The sequence below is a fragment of the Ictidomys tridecemlineatus genome, chromosome 5 (genome assembly GCF_052094955.1).
Source record: "Ictidomys tridecemlineatus isolate mIctTri1 chromosome 5, mIctTri1.hap1, whole genome shotgun sequence".
NCBI classification, from domain to species: domain Eukaryota; kingdom Metazoa; phylum Chordata; class Mammalia; order Rodentia; family Sciuridae; genus Ictidomys; species Ictidomys tridecemlineatus.
In genome coordinates this window covers 133,972,440-133,986,740 of record NC_135481.1, presented here as the reverse complement: position 1 = coordinate 133,986,740, position 14,301 = coordinate 133,972,440, and the positions used below count along the sequence as shown (strand labels likewise).

At 35.4% G+C, this 14,301-nt stretch overlaps 1 protein-coding gene across 15 annotated transcripts in view; it reads right to left on the bottom strand.

The window, feature by feature from the left end:
* Positions 1–14,301, bottom strand: part of LOC110597668 (hepatoma-derived growth factor-related protein 3) — an 86,740-nt gene that overhangs the window by 30,729 nt on the left and 41,710 nt on the right. For all 15 annotated transcript variants that reach the window (XR_013439384.1, XR_013439390.1, XR_013439385.1 and 12 more), the window contains exons 3-5: positions 13,874–14,012; positions 13,329–13,487; positions 7,210–7,356 (exon numbers count right to left, since the gene is read on the bottom strand). Coding sequence is in view for 2 of the 15 variants with exons in the window: in XM_078051110.1 (XP_077907236.1) it covers positions 7,210–7,356; positions 13,329–13,487; positions 13,874–14,012 (445 nt within the window). In the remaining 13 variants the exon portion in view is untranslated. The remainder of the gene's footprint in view (positions 1–7,209; positions 7,357–13,328; positions 13,488–13,873; positions 14,013–14,301) is intronic.

Below are 14,301 nucleotides of genomic sequence, written 5' to 3'. Positions count from 1 at the left end.
GTATTTTCATTTTTCAATTCCATATCTATGTGAAGCCTGATTTTCTTCAGATATACTTCACCCAAACTATGTATCACAAAAGACAGAATATAGAACCAGATAGGAAAATCTAGCGGCTTTTTTTTTTATTAAAACTGACATTTAAGAGATTTTTAAAAATGTAAATGATATCCCTCATCATATAAAACATTTTTTGAATAATAGAAGGTTTTTGTTTGTTTTGTTTTTTGGTACAGGGGATTAAACCTAGAGGCACTTTACCAGTGAGCTATATCCCCAGCCCATTTTATTTTCTATTTTGAGACTGGGTCTTACAAAGTTGCTTTCGGCCTCGCTAAATTGCTGAGGCTGGTCTTGAATTTGTGATCCTCCTTTCTCACCCTCCTGAGTCACTGGGATTATAGGTATACACCACTATACACTACTGTATCCAGCAAGTAATTGTTATTTTTAATAAAAATGTTATATGGGAAATAATGGGAATTATTTTAAAATGAATTAAGTATTTTAAAAATTTCTGATATTTCTAATTAAGTAAATATTAATAGATATAACACATATAAATAAAAACTATTTTGGGCCCTCAGTAACTTCTAAGAGTATTAAAGAGGTCCGGAGACCAAGAATAAATTAGAGTAAATGGTGAGAGATCAGACTGGAAGGATAACTTGGGATCAGATTGTGAAGGGCAATATATGCTAGAATAAGGAATTTATACTTGATCAATGTTGTAGAAATAACAACAGCTTCAGGGGCAGAAGAATGAAAGCAAGTACACTGGTGAATAGTGTGGCTGTCCACCTAACATTTACTCCATCCTCTGCACCTCCCCTCAATTATACGGCAGCCTTGAGATTTCAGGACTTGGTTCCAACTCTCCAGGGGTGGAAAGAACTTGACCAATTTAAACTAGTACTAATCCTCTTGTATCTATAGTTGGGTCAGAGATGGGCAGCCTTCTGACATGGTCTTCAATGGTCTTCAATTGTCCCTGCCACCTGGTATTCATGCCCATTGTGTAATACCCTTGCATATGGGCTGAACCTAATGACTTGCTTCTAATGAATAGAATGGAGCAAAAAATTGATAAGATGTCACTTCCAAGACTGAATTTAAAAAACTCTCACTTTTGTTTTGGTAGTATTCACTTGCTAGCAAGAGATTCTTACTCTGAGGAAGCCAGTTGCAATGCTGCAAGTTGCCTCATGGAGAGATCCATGTGCAAAGGAATCAAGGGAGGCTTCTGGTCAACAGCTTGTGAGAAACTGGGGACTTCAGTCCAACAAAGGTAAGGAACTGAATCTTGCCAGTAACTATTTGAATTTAAAAGAGGATCCATTCCCAGTTAAACCTTAGGATGACTGGACCCTCTAATACCTGACTGAAACTCTGAGAGACACCCAAATAGAGGATTCAGCAAGTTGCACCTCCCTGGATTCCTAGTCCACACAAGAGACAAGATAATAAATGCTGCTTTAAGCCACTAGGTTTTGGGGTAATTTGTTAGGTGGCAATAGATAACTATTACAGCAGATCTAAGCCAATCAGTGCTTGGTGTTCTCCTGGCCAGAGATCAGAAACCTCTACTTTTTATCCAAGAAAGTTAAGAAGGGAAGCACTAAAGTGTTCTGGATAAGGGAGTCTGCCCCTTTCTGACTCATGATTCCACTGATAGGAGGGAGAAGGCAGTCAAGAGAACCTTTTGGGGTAAAGAGGTATCCCTTGTAAGAAATTCTTTTCTCTTACCCATACCAAAATTCATAACCACCAACAACCACCTGTCTTGAGGCCATCAGGATTTTCATCCTTATACGCCTTTCATCCTCGCTTACTTCAGTTCCCACAGATGGGCTCCAGAGCATCCATCACTTTCTGGGCTCTTATTCCTAGTCAGCTATGTATGTATCCTTTTATGTCTTCATCTCTTAGAGGTTCTCTCCCACCCCAAAATTCCTCAGTTTCTTCCATGGCATCCCCTGGAAATCAGCAAACCACTAGAAAAATCTGTATTTAACATAATTTTCCAAAATATTCCACTCACAAACTTATTCTGAGACCTTGTTTCCCCTAAAGGCAGTGCTATTTCTTTCCCTGCAAGCCTCTCAAATGGCAATTCTTTCCTTTCCCATACCTTTGTTACTTACTACTATCCCTGGAGATGGGGACAGTGTCGTTCTTGTTTATAAGCCATTCTTCCTCTTTTCTGTTCTCCCCTGAAAAAAAAAATCCTCCCAGCTTTCATTCCCACTGAATGACTATAAGTAATTCCTTGATACATAACTACAGAGTCCCTGGATTATTCATCCTTCACCTTGAAGTTTTAGCTTCGGCCCACTGTCATTCAATGTCATAACTTCTATAATTTCAATGGCCATGTAGATCATTTTTCAACACTCTGGTCTCTTGATTTCTTGGTGTCCTCCCTTCAAAGATCTTATCTTCTACCGTACCTCAGTGACTTCCATGGTTAGTTCTTAGAAAGTGATTTGCAGCCACTGGGAGTTTTTATAAATATTCTATTAAAGCACTGTTTCGTGAACAAGGTTATAGAGGAACATTTCATGTTGAACTTAGGGGTTCCTACTAGCAATCAATGGATAGGAGTCAAAACTATAGGGGCTCTATGGTGTGGTTAGTGCTCACATGATAGATTGTCCCACTCATAAAATATCAACAGCACCCACACTGTCACCAGAAACTATTGCAACCCTTCTATAATTTGACTCAAACATTTTATTCTTCTATTACCACCTATATTTCCAGCTCACTCCCTGTATCTGGTATTTTAACTCTAATAATTTGATACAAAAAAATTGTTGATCTTATCTCTTCTTTATGTCCATATTCCCCATTTAACATAGTTTGAATCCAATGATTATAATCAATCTCCCTTGTATACATCTTCAACTCCCTGGCCTCTAACCTCCTGTACTTTAATCTCTTGGCAAATTCCAATTCTAGTTAAATTCAATTCTCTGTTCTGTGCATAACTGGAATACACCTGGAGAGAAACACACAATTATATAATCACTGCTCTCACTTTAAATTCATGATCACTAGCCTCCAGCGGGCCCTTACCTCTGTCTGTCAGAACTTCATTTCTCAAGTCCATTCACTCTCCTATTCTTCTAAGTGACTATTTTACACCTTTTCCTTTCTCTTGAATCTTTCAACACTTTTCCTTGTTCTCACTCTCAAGTGCTGACCTTGCTTCTTCAGAATATAGAAGCAATCACATCAGAACTTGAATGACCTCTCACCCTGAATATCTACTTACCTGTATCTGTGCTCAAATTCTCTGCCTTTTCCTCTTGTTTCAATAGATGACCTATGGCAACCCCTTCCTATGTGTACTAGATCTTATGTCTTTTTGCCTTCTAAATAGAGGACACTGTATCAACAATTATTTCTTACATTAACATTTTGTGGTAATTCCTCACTTTGATCATTCTTCTGGCACAGGTGCTGTAAATTCTACATTAGAAAAAAGTCCCTCTTGACATCCCAGACCATGACTATTAAGTACTCAAAAAATATTTAATATTAGGCTAATAGCCCTAATATTACTATATTAGGGCCTCTTACTATAATGAAGAGAGTAGGTATTGACCAAAAGAACAGAATAGAGGAGCGAGAGAGTCCCATGGCTATATGACAGATGACAATGTATAGATCACAGAGGGAAAAAAAGGACCATTCAACAAATGATGCTGGCTTAAATGGTTAAGCATGTTTAAACAAGACAGGAAAAATAGTACCCATTAAAGAAAAGTTTGATACAGTTGACTACAATAAAATTAAGAAAGTATGTTTTGTAAAAGATCATAAAGAAGTTGAATAGACAAGACACAAACTTGGAGAAGATATCTGTGAGGTATGTGACAATTCATGTTAGAATCTAGAATATGCAAAGCCCTACAAATCAATAAGAAAAAAAACCTAATGGGAAAATGGGAAAAAAATTTAAAAAATGAACACTGCATAGAGAGCAAACATTGGTGAATCAATAAACATGAAAATAAGCACAATCTTATTACTAATCAGAAAACTACAAATTAACACTATAATGATCATTTTATACCCACAGTATTGGCAAAAACCAAAGTCTGACAATGCCAAGTTAATTATGGTGAACTCTTATACACTGCTGATGGGAGTACAAATTGGCCCAGGGAAGGTAATTTGGTATTATCTTGTAAAATTAAAAAACCATAAAGTTAGTACTTTCAGTTCCAGTTACCCACTATAAGGAAACTCTTATTTCACTAGGAGACAAAATAAAAATGCTTATAGCAACATAGTTCTTATCTGCAAAAACGTGGAAACAACCCAAATGCCCATCAACACCAGAGTGCATAAATAAACTGTGGTGTGCTCGCAAAACTAAATCTTTTTTTTTTAAATATTTTTTAGTTGTACATGGACACAGTCTTTATTTTGTTTGTTTACTTTTTTTAATGTGGTGCTGAGGATCGAGCCCAGTGCCTCATATGTGGGAGGCAAGCACTTTACTGCTGAGCCACACCCCAGCCACCACAAAACTAAATCTTATACAACAATGAAAACTGAATCACCTCCTGCCACATATAATAACATGAAGGAATCTTAAAAGTACAGTGGTAAGTATCTTTATTTTTTAAAAGTTCAAAACCAAGCAAAATTAATTGATTTTTAAAAGAATATATTGTTTAAATATGTATGTACATGGTAGGTATGGACTAAAATTAAAAACAAAAAATCAATACAGTAGTGTTCTTTCTGGACAAGAAGATGGGACTGGAAAGAACACTTAAATATATACAAATTAACTCTAATGTTTTTGGGTTGAGTGATATGGTCACTGATATTTATTATAAAAATATTATGCTTTGTAACATATTTAATATATACATATATACACATAGACACAAACATACATATTCTTTTATGTAACAGCTATATTATTATGAGTTAAAAATGAAATGTTCTTTGGTTCTTACTAGCTATGAGACCCTTGGCTGATTCTTTCAGCTTTAGTTTCTCCAGCTAAAAAATTCAAGACAATGCTTACACACCTACCTCCTGGGGTTTGTATGAGGAATAAATAAAATAATACAAGTAAGGCGGTTGGCACAGCATGTAGCACATAGGTTGCTATTGCTGTCAAGTAGCAACTAGTATTTTCTGAGGTGCTTTCAAGATATTCAAGTAGAAACAGCAGTTAGAAAAATATATCTACAATGCAGGAGATATAGAACAGAAAGTTATCAATAACACAACAACTGAAATCATGTCAGTGGGTAAGATGAATATGGGAGATCTTCAGTATACAAGTATGCTAAGACAGACTGAAGCAAGGAGCTCTAGAAAGACACTGAGAAGGAAGAGGGAGAGAAAGCAGAAGAGATTGGTTAACTGGAGGAAAAGTTAGGAGTAGAAATTACTTTATGATATTAAATGCTACAGAAGTAAAAATGAAGATTAATTTAAAGGGCATACTAGATTTGGCAAAGAGAGAACCACGAGAGACCTTTCCAACAGCAGCTTCGACAAACTGGTTAAAGAAGAAACAAGAGCCAGGCATGGTGGTGCACATCTGTAATGTCAGCAACCCAAGTTTGATGACAATCTCAGCAATTTAGTGAAACCCTCTTAAAAATAAAAAATAATAAGGACTGGGTATGAAGCTCTGTGGTAAAGTACCCCTGTGTTCAAATCTTAGTATCAGTAGAGAGGAAAAAAAAAAAAAAAGAAGAAACAAGAGTGCAATAGGTTTTCATGAGTAGGAGGTCATGAAATGGAGACTGGGAGAAAAAGAGAACTATTTTTAAGAAGTTTAGAGATGAAAAGAGTACAATATTTGGTTGGTAGGAGCTATCTTCAAGATTAAGGGAGACCTGAGACTGCTTATATGCAGAGGGGAAGGAGCCAACAGAAATGAAGATGAAAGTATATAGGAGAGAAAGGGGACAATTTAGTATCTTGAGGAAGGAAGAAATGATATTTTGGACCCTGGAAAGGTGTGGATTAATGTTTCTCAAACTTTAATGTGTATATGAATTATTTGGAAAAGCTTTAGTTTAAATGCAGATTTTAATTCAGAGTTTGGGAGAATCTACATTTCTAATAAGTTCCCAGGTGATGTTGATGCTAATTGTTCAGAGACCATACTCTGAATAGTAAAGGAATAGAACAACCTTTCCCCTTTCACAAGAAGTCCATTAAGTTCATCAAACTCAGAAATAAGTTTGGAAGCAAAGAGGGAGAGAAACTGTGTGTTTTTGCTACATGCATATTGAAGCTACCTGGGATGAAAAGAGCAGGTAGGATAAAAAGAAAATCAAGTGAGCCAGATATTCAAATTCTGTGATTGTTGGCAGGTGCATGCATCTGGAAAGGATGCAGGCAAAGGTAATGATAGGACTATTTACTAGAGAGACATCAAGAGAAGGAAGGCAGATAGAAAACAGAGGAAGGCTGAGCTGGGTGAAAGGAATAAGAGAACAATTAGAACCACAATATTCTTGAGAATAATTATAGAAAACTGGAATGAAGAAGGAAAGTTGAGAGGTGAACAGACTGACATGAATAGGCAAGAACTCAGCTGAAACCAGAGGAGTAATATTTTCAGTGGGTTACTATTTTAAAATAATTTGATACTGTCCAACTAGTCTGCATAGAGAAAATGCTCATGGAAAATATGTAGGTGCAAACTCTGCTTTTATTACCAATTTTACAAATGTGCATTTGCTTGTGATGAAGTTAAATATCAACATTCAAATACTGCTTGAATATTTAAATATTTAGAGTCCCTACCGGTACATTCAATTACTTACTGCTTCTAGCAAAGCAGCAAAAATATGTAATATACTATTCTGAACATGTCACTGATTTAGTAAAAAAAATACAGCTGTCAAATTTCATAATTTCAGTTAAGTACTTTAAAAAGACTCTGGGGGAGAAAAAAAAGACTCTGAATTTTCTATGTTAGTTTGAAAAAGAATAAATCTGTAAGGAATTCCAAACTGACAGGCAGGTGTAATTCACACTCGACTCTCATTCGAAGACTCTAAGCATCCCATCATTTATTCAGGATTTGTGAAAGGATGTATGTAGCAAGCTGAGAATAGCTCTCCATTTCCTAACATAATGTCTACTAATGCTGAGATACTACTGAAGCAAAATGTCTTCTATGTTAAAAGAAGAAATTATGTGTGTATCCATCCTTACCCCTTCACTGGTTTTCTGCAAGTCTGAAGTTGTGTTTCTTGTGTCATTGCCGGCATCTCCACCCTCAGAGCTGCTTTTGTTTTCTTCTTCTTTGCAGTCTTTATCATCTTCATCTCCTGGAGATTTCCGGGATTGTTTAGAGGATTTCTAAATGTTTAGACAAGTTAAAAATTATAGTCAAAAGCAGAAATCCAAATGCACAAGTGTACATAAAAGACACAAAGATAGCAGCATTGTATGAGCTACAATATGTAGGGTGCCTAGGCTTAATAATACTGGACAAGTCATTTTACCTCAATTAACTAGTTGGAAAGGGAAGTAGAGGTGAGCTAGAAGATCTTAGTTCTTTACACAAGTGTGATATTAAAAGCAGATTTGTATACACTCAACAGTCAATGAATAAATATTGCTGTGTGGACACTATTTTAGGAAGGCTACAGAACCTAAAGGAACCCTAAAGGCAATCTAGTTCTGCTCATCACTTTACAGTAGTGAAAATGAGGACAAGAGAAGTGAGTGAACTTTTCAAAATAATATATGGACATTCATGTTACAATATTTGTACCAATGAGTGATAGAAACAAACTTTAATTTTTAAACCATGGTTAGTTATTTAGGAACCCAAGGCTGTAATGGTGAACCAGTCCTTTTTATATGTCATCTTGCATTTAAAGTCAGGATAACTGTAGACAAAAATAAAAATATAAATACAGTTTATAGCAAGATTCTTAGTAGGATAAAATGATAAAAAGCTGGCTTCAATTGTGTGCCTTATTTAAGACAGTAAAATGTAGCATTTTTCTAACACTTCTTCTTCAAGAGATTTTAAGAATTGTCAAGCCCATTGAAATAAGAGCTTAGCAAAACTGATTTAGCCAAATCACTTTTGGTCTTCCAGAAGTGAACTGGCAAGATGGAGCATCCTCACACAATCAATTTTTTAAAAAGCAATTTCTAAAGAGAAAATGCCTTCTAGTTATGTGACAAAATATATAATCAAATTGCTTCTATTTTTCTAAATTGGAACTACCAACCAAATCCAAATGTCAGTTAAAATGTGGTCATTTTAATTTTTTTATTAAGGGAAGGAGATTTAATAATACAAATGTGGACTGTCTAGACTTAAGGATTAAGTATAAAAACAGCAAACATAAAACACGTTTTGCTTTAATAAATATAGTATTGTTGAAATATGGTAACTGCTTCATACAGTAATTCTCAAATAATAACCTGCAGTGCTTACAGATAAAAATGTACAACTCCTTGAAATCTGCAATACTTGTAGAGGATATTTATGAGTAACCTTATAAGTGAGTCTACTAGACTTTTACTACTGAGTCACAATATTCAGAAATCTGTTCTAAGAAATCTGGCTGCCAAACCAGCAAAGCTCTTTGGATCCCCAGAATTCCTGAAAATTTGTTTTTTAAATCAGTGTTTATCATGTGTTTTATCAATGTGGTCTCGAACTGATCTTTTGTCCAACTGCTGCTATCTTTACTTGTTAACTAAAATTATTGGTACTTTAGTCTTCATCAGTTTAGTTGCAGTTGATAAGCCCTAATGTATTCAGTAAATCATTTATATGCAAAACGTTTTTGACCTATAATTTTGTTATGGCCCAAATATGAAGCATCCATATTCTTACTGCTAAAGATATATATATATATAAAACCCTCAAATCTATTACTTTTCATTATGATTACTGAGCTTCCCCCCAACCCCAAATGAAATTAGGTGAGGTACCTAACTGGGATGTAATAAAAAAAGTTTTGAACTACTAGTTTTTAAAAAGGAACACTATATAACATTAAGAGATAAATATGTGTGTGTGGGGAAACCCCCACCATATTAAGCAAAAAGAAAACCTTTGGGAAGCCAAAGAGAAAAATGGGATTATATTAGATAAATAGTTCTTTAAGTATGGCTCCCAGATTAGCAGCATCAGCCTCACCCGGAAATTTGATTTCCAGTCCCTATCCTAGATTTCCATAATAGAAATCTGGGATGTGTAAGATCTAATAATATCATTTTAAAAAGTCTTCCACGTGATTCTGATGTATGTGAAAATTTGAGAATCAAACCAAAAAGTAATAGTTCTGGGATGGAGATGTAGTTTAGTGGTAGACCACCTTCTTAACATGTGGAAGCCCTTGGTTAGATCTCCAGCACCACAAGGAAAAAAAAAAGTCATGGTTCTTAAGTGATCATGGAAATCATGTTCTTGAGGCAAAGCAAATTAAATGCTCCTTTAAAACAGGTAAGTCTTAGTAAGTAAAGTATGTATTTACCCCTACACTGTTTTAAACTGTAAATGTGTTCCAAGGATGAGCCCTTATATTACTTTTGGTCTTTGCAACAAGCAATTATGCAGTGGAATTTAAAAGCCACATATCCATAATGTTAAAAGTCTAGACAAACTTAGGTAACAAAGAGTTGTCACAATACATTACAAAGAGGCTCAGCAGTCAATCATAAATTAAATAAAGTCAATTCAAGTAGATGTTTTAAGTCCAAAATGCTGCAGAGGTGCTGATAGGTGATTCTGCTAAGGCGCTCATGAGCCCAACGTGGGCTAGAACTTCGGGCTTTGGGTTTTGAGAGCCAGCCTCAAACAAACAAACAAACAAAAAAACCAAAACTTGGGAATCAACTTAATGAAAGAGGTGAAAGATCTATACAATGAAAACTACAGAACCCTAAAGAAAGAAGTCAAAGAAGACCTTAGAAGATGGAGAGATCTACCTTGCTCTAATTCTATCAAAATGACCATACTACCAGATACAGATTTAATGAAATTAAATACTATACAGATTTATTGAAATTCCTATCAGAATACCAATGGCATTCCTTATAGAAATAGAAAAAGCAATCATGAAATTCATCTGGAAAAATAAGAGACCCAGAATAGCTAAAGCAATCGTTAGCAGGAAGAGTAAAGCAGGTGGTATCCCTATACCAGAACTTAAACTATACTACAGAGCAATAGTAACAAAACCGGCATGGTATTGGCACCAAAAAAGACTGCTAGACCAATGGTACAGAATAGAGGGCACAGAGACTAACCCACAAAATTACAATTATCTGATATTATACAAAGGTGCCAAAAACATGCATTGGAGAAAAAAAATAGCTTCTTCAACAAGTGGTACTAGGAAAACTGGAAATCCATAAGCAACAAAATGAAATTAAACCCCTATCTCTCACCATGCACAAAACTCAACTCAAAGTGGATCAAGGACCTAGGAATTAAACCAGAGAAACTGCATCTAACAGAAGGAAAAGTAGGCCCTAATCTTCATCATGTGGGATTTAGGCCTCAACTTCCTTAATAAGACTCCTAATAGTGCAAGAATTAAAACCAAGAATCAATAAATGGGATGGATTCAAACTAAAAAGTTTCTTCTCAGCAAAACAACAACAACAACAAAAACAATCTGTGAGGTTAATAGAGAGCCTACATCTTGGGAGCAAATTTTTAACACTCACACATCAGATGGAGCACTAATCTCTAGAGTATATAAAGAACTCAAAAAGCTAATCAGCAAAAAAACAAATAAGCCAATCAATAAATGGACCAAGGACCTAAACAGACACTTCTCAGAAGAAGATATATAATCAATCAACAAATATATGAAAAAAGTTCATCATCGCTAGCAATTGGAGAAATGTAAATCAAAACTACTCTAAGATATCATCTCACTCCAGTCAGAATGGCAGCTACTATGAAGACAAACAAATAATAAGTGTTGGCGAGTGTGGGGAAAAACGTACACTCATACAATGCTGGTGGGACTACAAGCTGGTGCAGCCAATATGGAAAGCAGTATGGAGATTCCTTGGAAAACTGGGAATGGAACCACCATTTGACCCAGCTATCCCTCTCCCCAGTCTATGCCCAAAGGACTTAAAAACAGCATACTACAGGGACACAGCCATATCTATGTTTAAAGCAGCACAATTCATAAGAGCTAAACTGTGGAATTAACCTAGATGCCCTTCAGTAGATGGAAGGATAAAAAAATGTGGCATATATACACAATGGAATATTACTCAGCAATAAAAGAGAATAAAATCATGGCATTTGCAGGTAAATGGATGGTGTTGGAGAAGATAATGCTACGTGAAGTTATCCAATCCCCAAAAAAACAAATGCTGAATGTTTTCTCTGATATAAGGAGGCTGATTCATAGTGGGGTAGGGAGGGGGAGAATAGGAGGAATAGATGAACTCTAGATAGGGCAGAGGAGTGGGAGGGGAATGGAGGGGGCAGGGGGTTAGCAAAGATGGTGTAATGTGATGGACATCATTATCCAAAATATAGGTATGAAGATACAGATTGGTGTGACCATACTTTATATATAACCAGATATGAAAAATTGTGCTGTATAGGTGTAATAATAAAAAAAAAGTTCAAAATGCTGAAAGAAATTCAGTTTAAAAATAACTGCAATGGAAGATATAGTCTGACAGGAACAGGGAAAATGCTAATTATTTTGTTGTCAGTTGCAAACATTACCCTCACTCAAAGCAACTGCATGTTTTTCACTAGGTTCACGGTAAGTAATGCTGAATTCACAAAATTTTACCTGTATGTCAATAGGGTAGATTTTAGGGACTGTCAAAATAAAATGTTAAGAGTCTGCTTAACTCTTGGTACTTGTTTTTTCTTTTAATATTTTTAAAGTTATACATAAACACAATATTTTGTTTATTTATTTATTTATTTATTTATTTAAAGAGAGAGTGAGAGAGAGAGGGGGACAGGACAGAGAGAGAGAGAGAATTTTAATATTTATTTATTTATTTTTCTTAGTTCTCGGCGGACACAACATCTTTGTTTTTTGTATGTGGTGCTGAGGATCGAACCCGGGCCACACGCACGCCAGGCGAGCGCGCTACCGCTTGAGCCACATCCCCAGCCCCATTGTTTATTTATTTTTATGTGGTGTTGGAGATTGAACCCTGTGCCTCACATGTGTGAGGCAAGTGCTCTGCCACTGAGCCACAACCCTAGCCCTCTTGATATTTGTTTTAAGGAGTTTCCTAAGTACAAGAATCTAAGTGGAAGTAATTTTTCCAAGTATTTAGCTGTGTGACTGAAACCTGAACCAATCTTGGATCTTTAAGGATCCATTTATCTCGCTTTTTCAGTTTCTAAAATGTGTAGTTTTCACAGTTTTGGTTTTTTCAACTGCATTTCTGAATTACTGTGAAAAAACCTAGACTTTGAATTTGTAAATACATTATTATGCTACTGTTGTTTAAAATCTTCAATTATTATTATAATTGGAATAAAATCCAAACTCCATAATATGGCTTACAAGTGGGCACTTTCCTACATAGTCATGATTCTCCAATAGCACTTGCCTTCTTTCAGTTTAGGAATACTGAATTCTTCCCTTCCTCAACGTTTTGCTGCTATTCCTTTCCTTCTGCCACATATGGCTCCTTTCTTCCTCCCATACCCTTCTTTTAGGTCTCAGCATAAACTTTACCTTTATAGAAGGACCTAAAGTAGATTTCCCTACTCTGTCACTCCTTGCAACCATTCATTTCTTTCATAACCTTTCACAGTTTATATTTACTATTATAAGTTACATGAGGGCAGGGATGGAGTTGGATTTGCTCACCACTGTCCACTTAGTTCAGTGTCTGGAACAGACTAGGTGATCAGGAAATATAAGAATTGAATAAATAAAAAGGTCAAAGCACATTCTCTGAAACAGAAAGACAAGTAAGAATATATCTTTATATTTACATATATAGTATTGAAACGTAATGTGTCTCTTATATTCTTAAATTGCTCAGATCTTGTTTCAAAGTCATTGTAGGAGGCATAGCTATTTATACACTATATCCTTAACTAAGGAACAGTTCTCCTCCAACTAAGGTGGTATTTTCAGGGCCAAGTGAGCCCTAAAGAATCAATAGCCAGATTGCCTAACATCTAAAATTACCTGTCACAGTCCCTCTGCTCTATGTATATTGTCTCTAAAGGGAGAGGTTCCACAGAATCTAGAGTATATATCTATGTGCCCAAGAAATGAATATAAAATAATCTAAAAACTTTTTAATGAATATATATGTAACAATAACAATGGGGAGTTTGTCAGTACCTTTGATGTGTATGACTTTTTCCGTTTTGAGCCTCCTTTTTCATTTTTTCTTTTGCCTTTTCCATCTTCTTCTACTCTATCACCTTCTTCCTCACTACTTGCATCTGCAGTGTTTCCTCCTTCTCCCTCAGTTTCTGAAGAGCTCTGTTGCTGAATTGCCTAAGGAAAAATATTGGCTAATTACATTTTTAAAAAATAGAAAGGAACACAGACTGTGACAAAAATCACTCTATTTTAATCTGAAAGGGTTCAGTTTATTCATAAGATTTTCAAAAGAAAAGGCTATAAGAGCCAGGAGAATCTCTTGAACCCAGTAGTTGGAGGCCAGACTAGGCAACAAAGTGAGACCCTGCCTCCATCAAATAACCAATAAATGGTTGTCAAACTCAATTTTTCAGTAGTCCTCTGGATGAATTGTATTTAATCCAAAATACTACTAGAGCCAAAGAATTCTGACTTCAAATGGATGGGTAAATTAAAAAAATTTGAAACGTATTAAAACCAAAGAAATGAGGTAAAGCAAGTGACAATTAAATAACCATTACCTGGTATCCAGTAAACTTGACTCCTGGGTTATTTTCTATTTCCCACAATCCTTCATTAAATCCTTTCCGTTTGTTTGACTTCCCAAACTTGTCTTTGTATTCCTTATATGGAAAAAGGTCTTTGGGACCTAGAAAAGCACTGCGGATACATATTAGAATCAACATGCTGACCTGTGTTACATCATTAGCAGCACATAAAAAAATAAAGGTATTGTGTCCATCTACAACTAAAAATATTTTTTAAAAATCTAAAAAAAGAATAAAAAACTCGAGTTAGAATAAATTCTGGGGCTAGCTAACAGATGTAAACATTCAAAACAGAGTCTTTAAAAAAAAAACAATAACCCTTGGGAATCAATCTAACAAAAGAGGTAAAAGACCTCTACAAGGAAAACTATAGAACATTAAAAAAAGAAATTGAAGAAGTA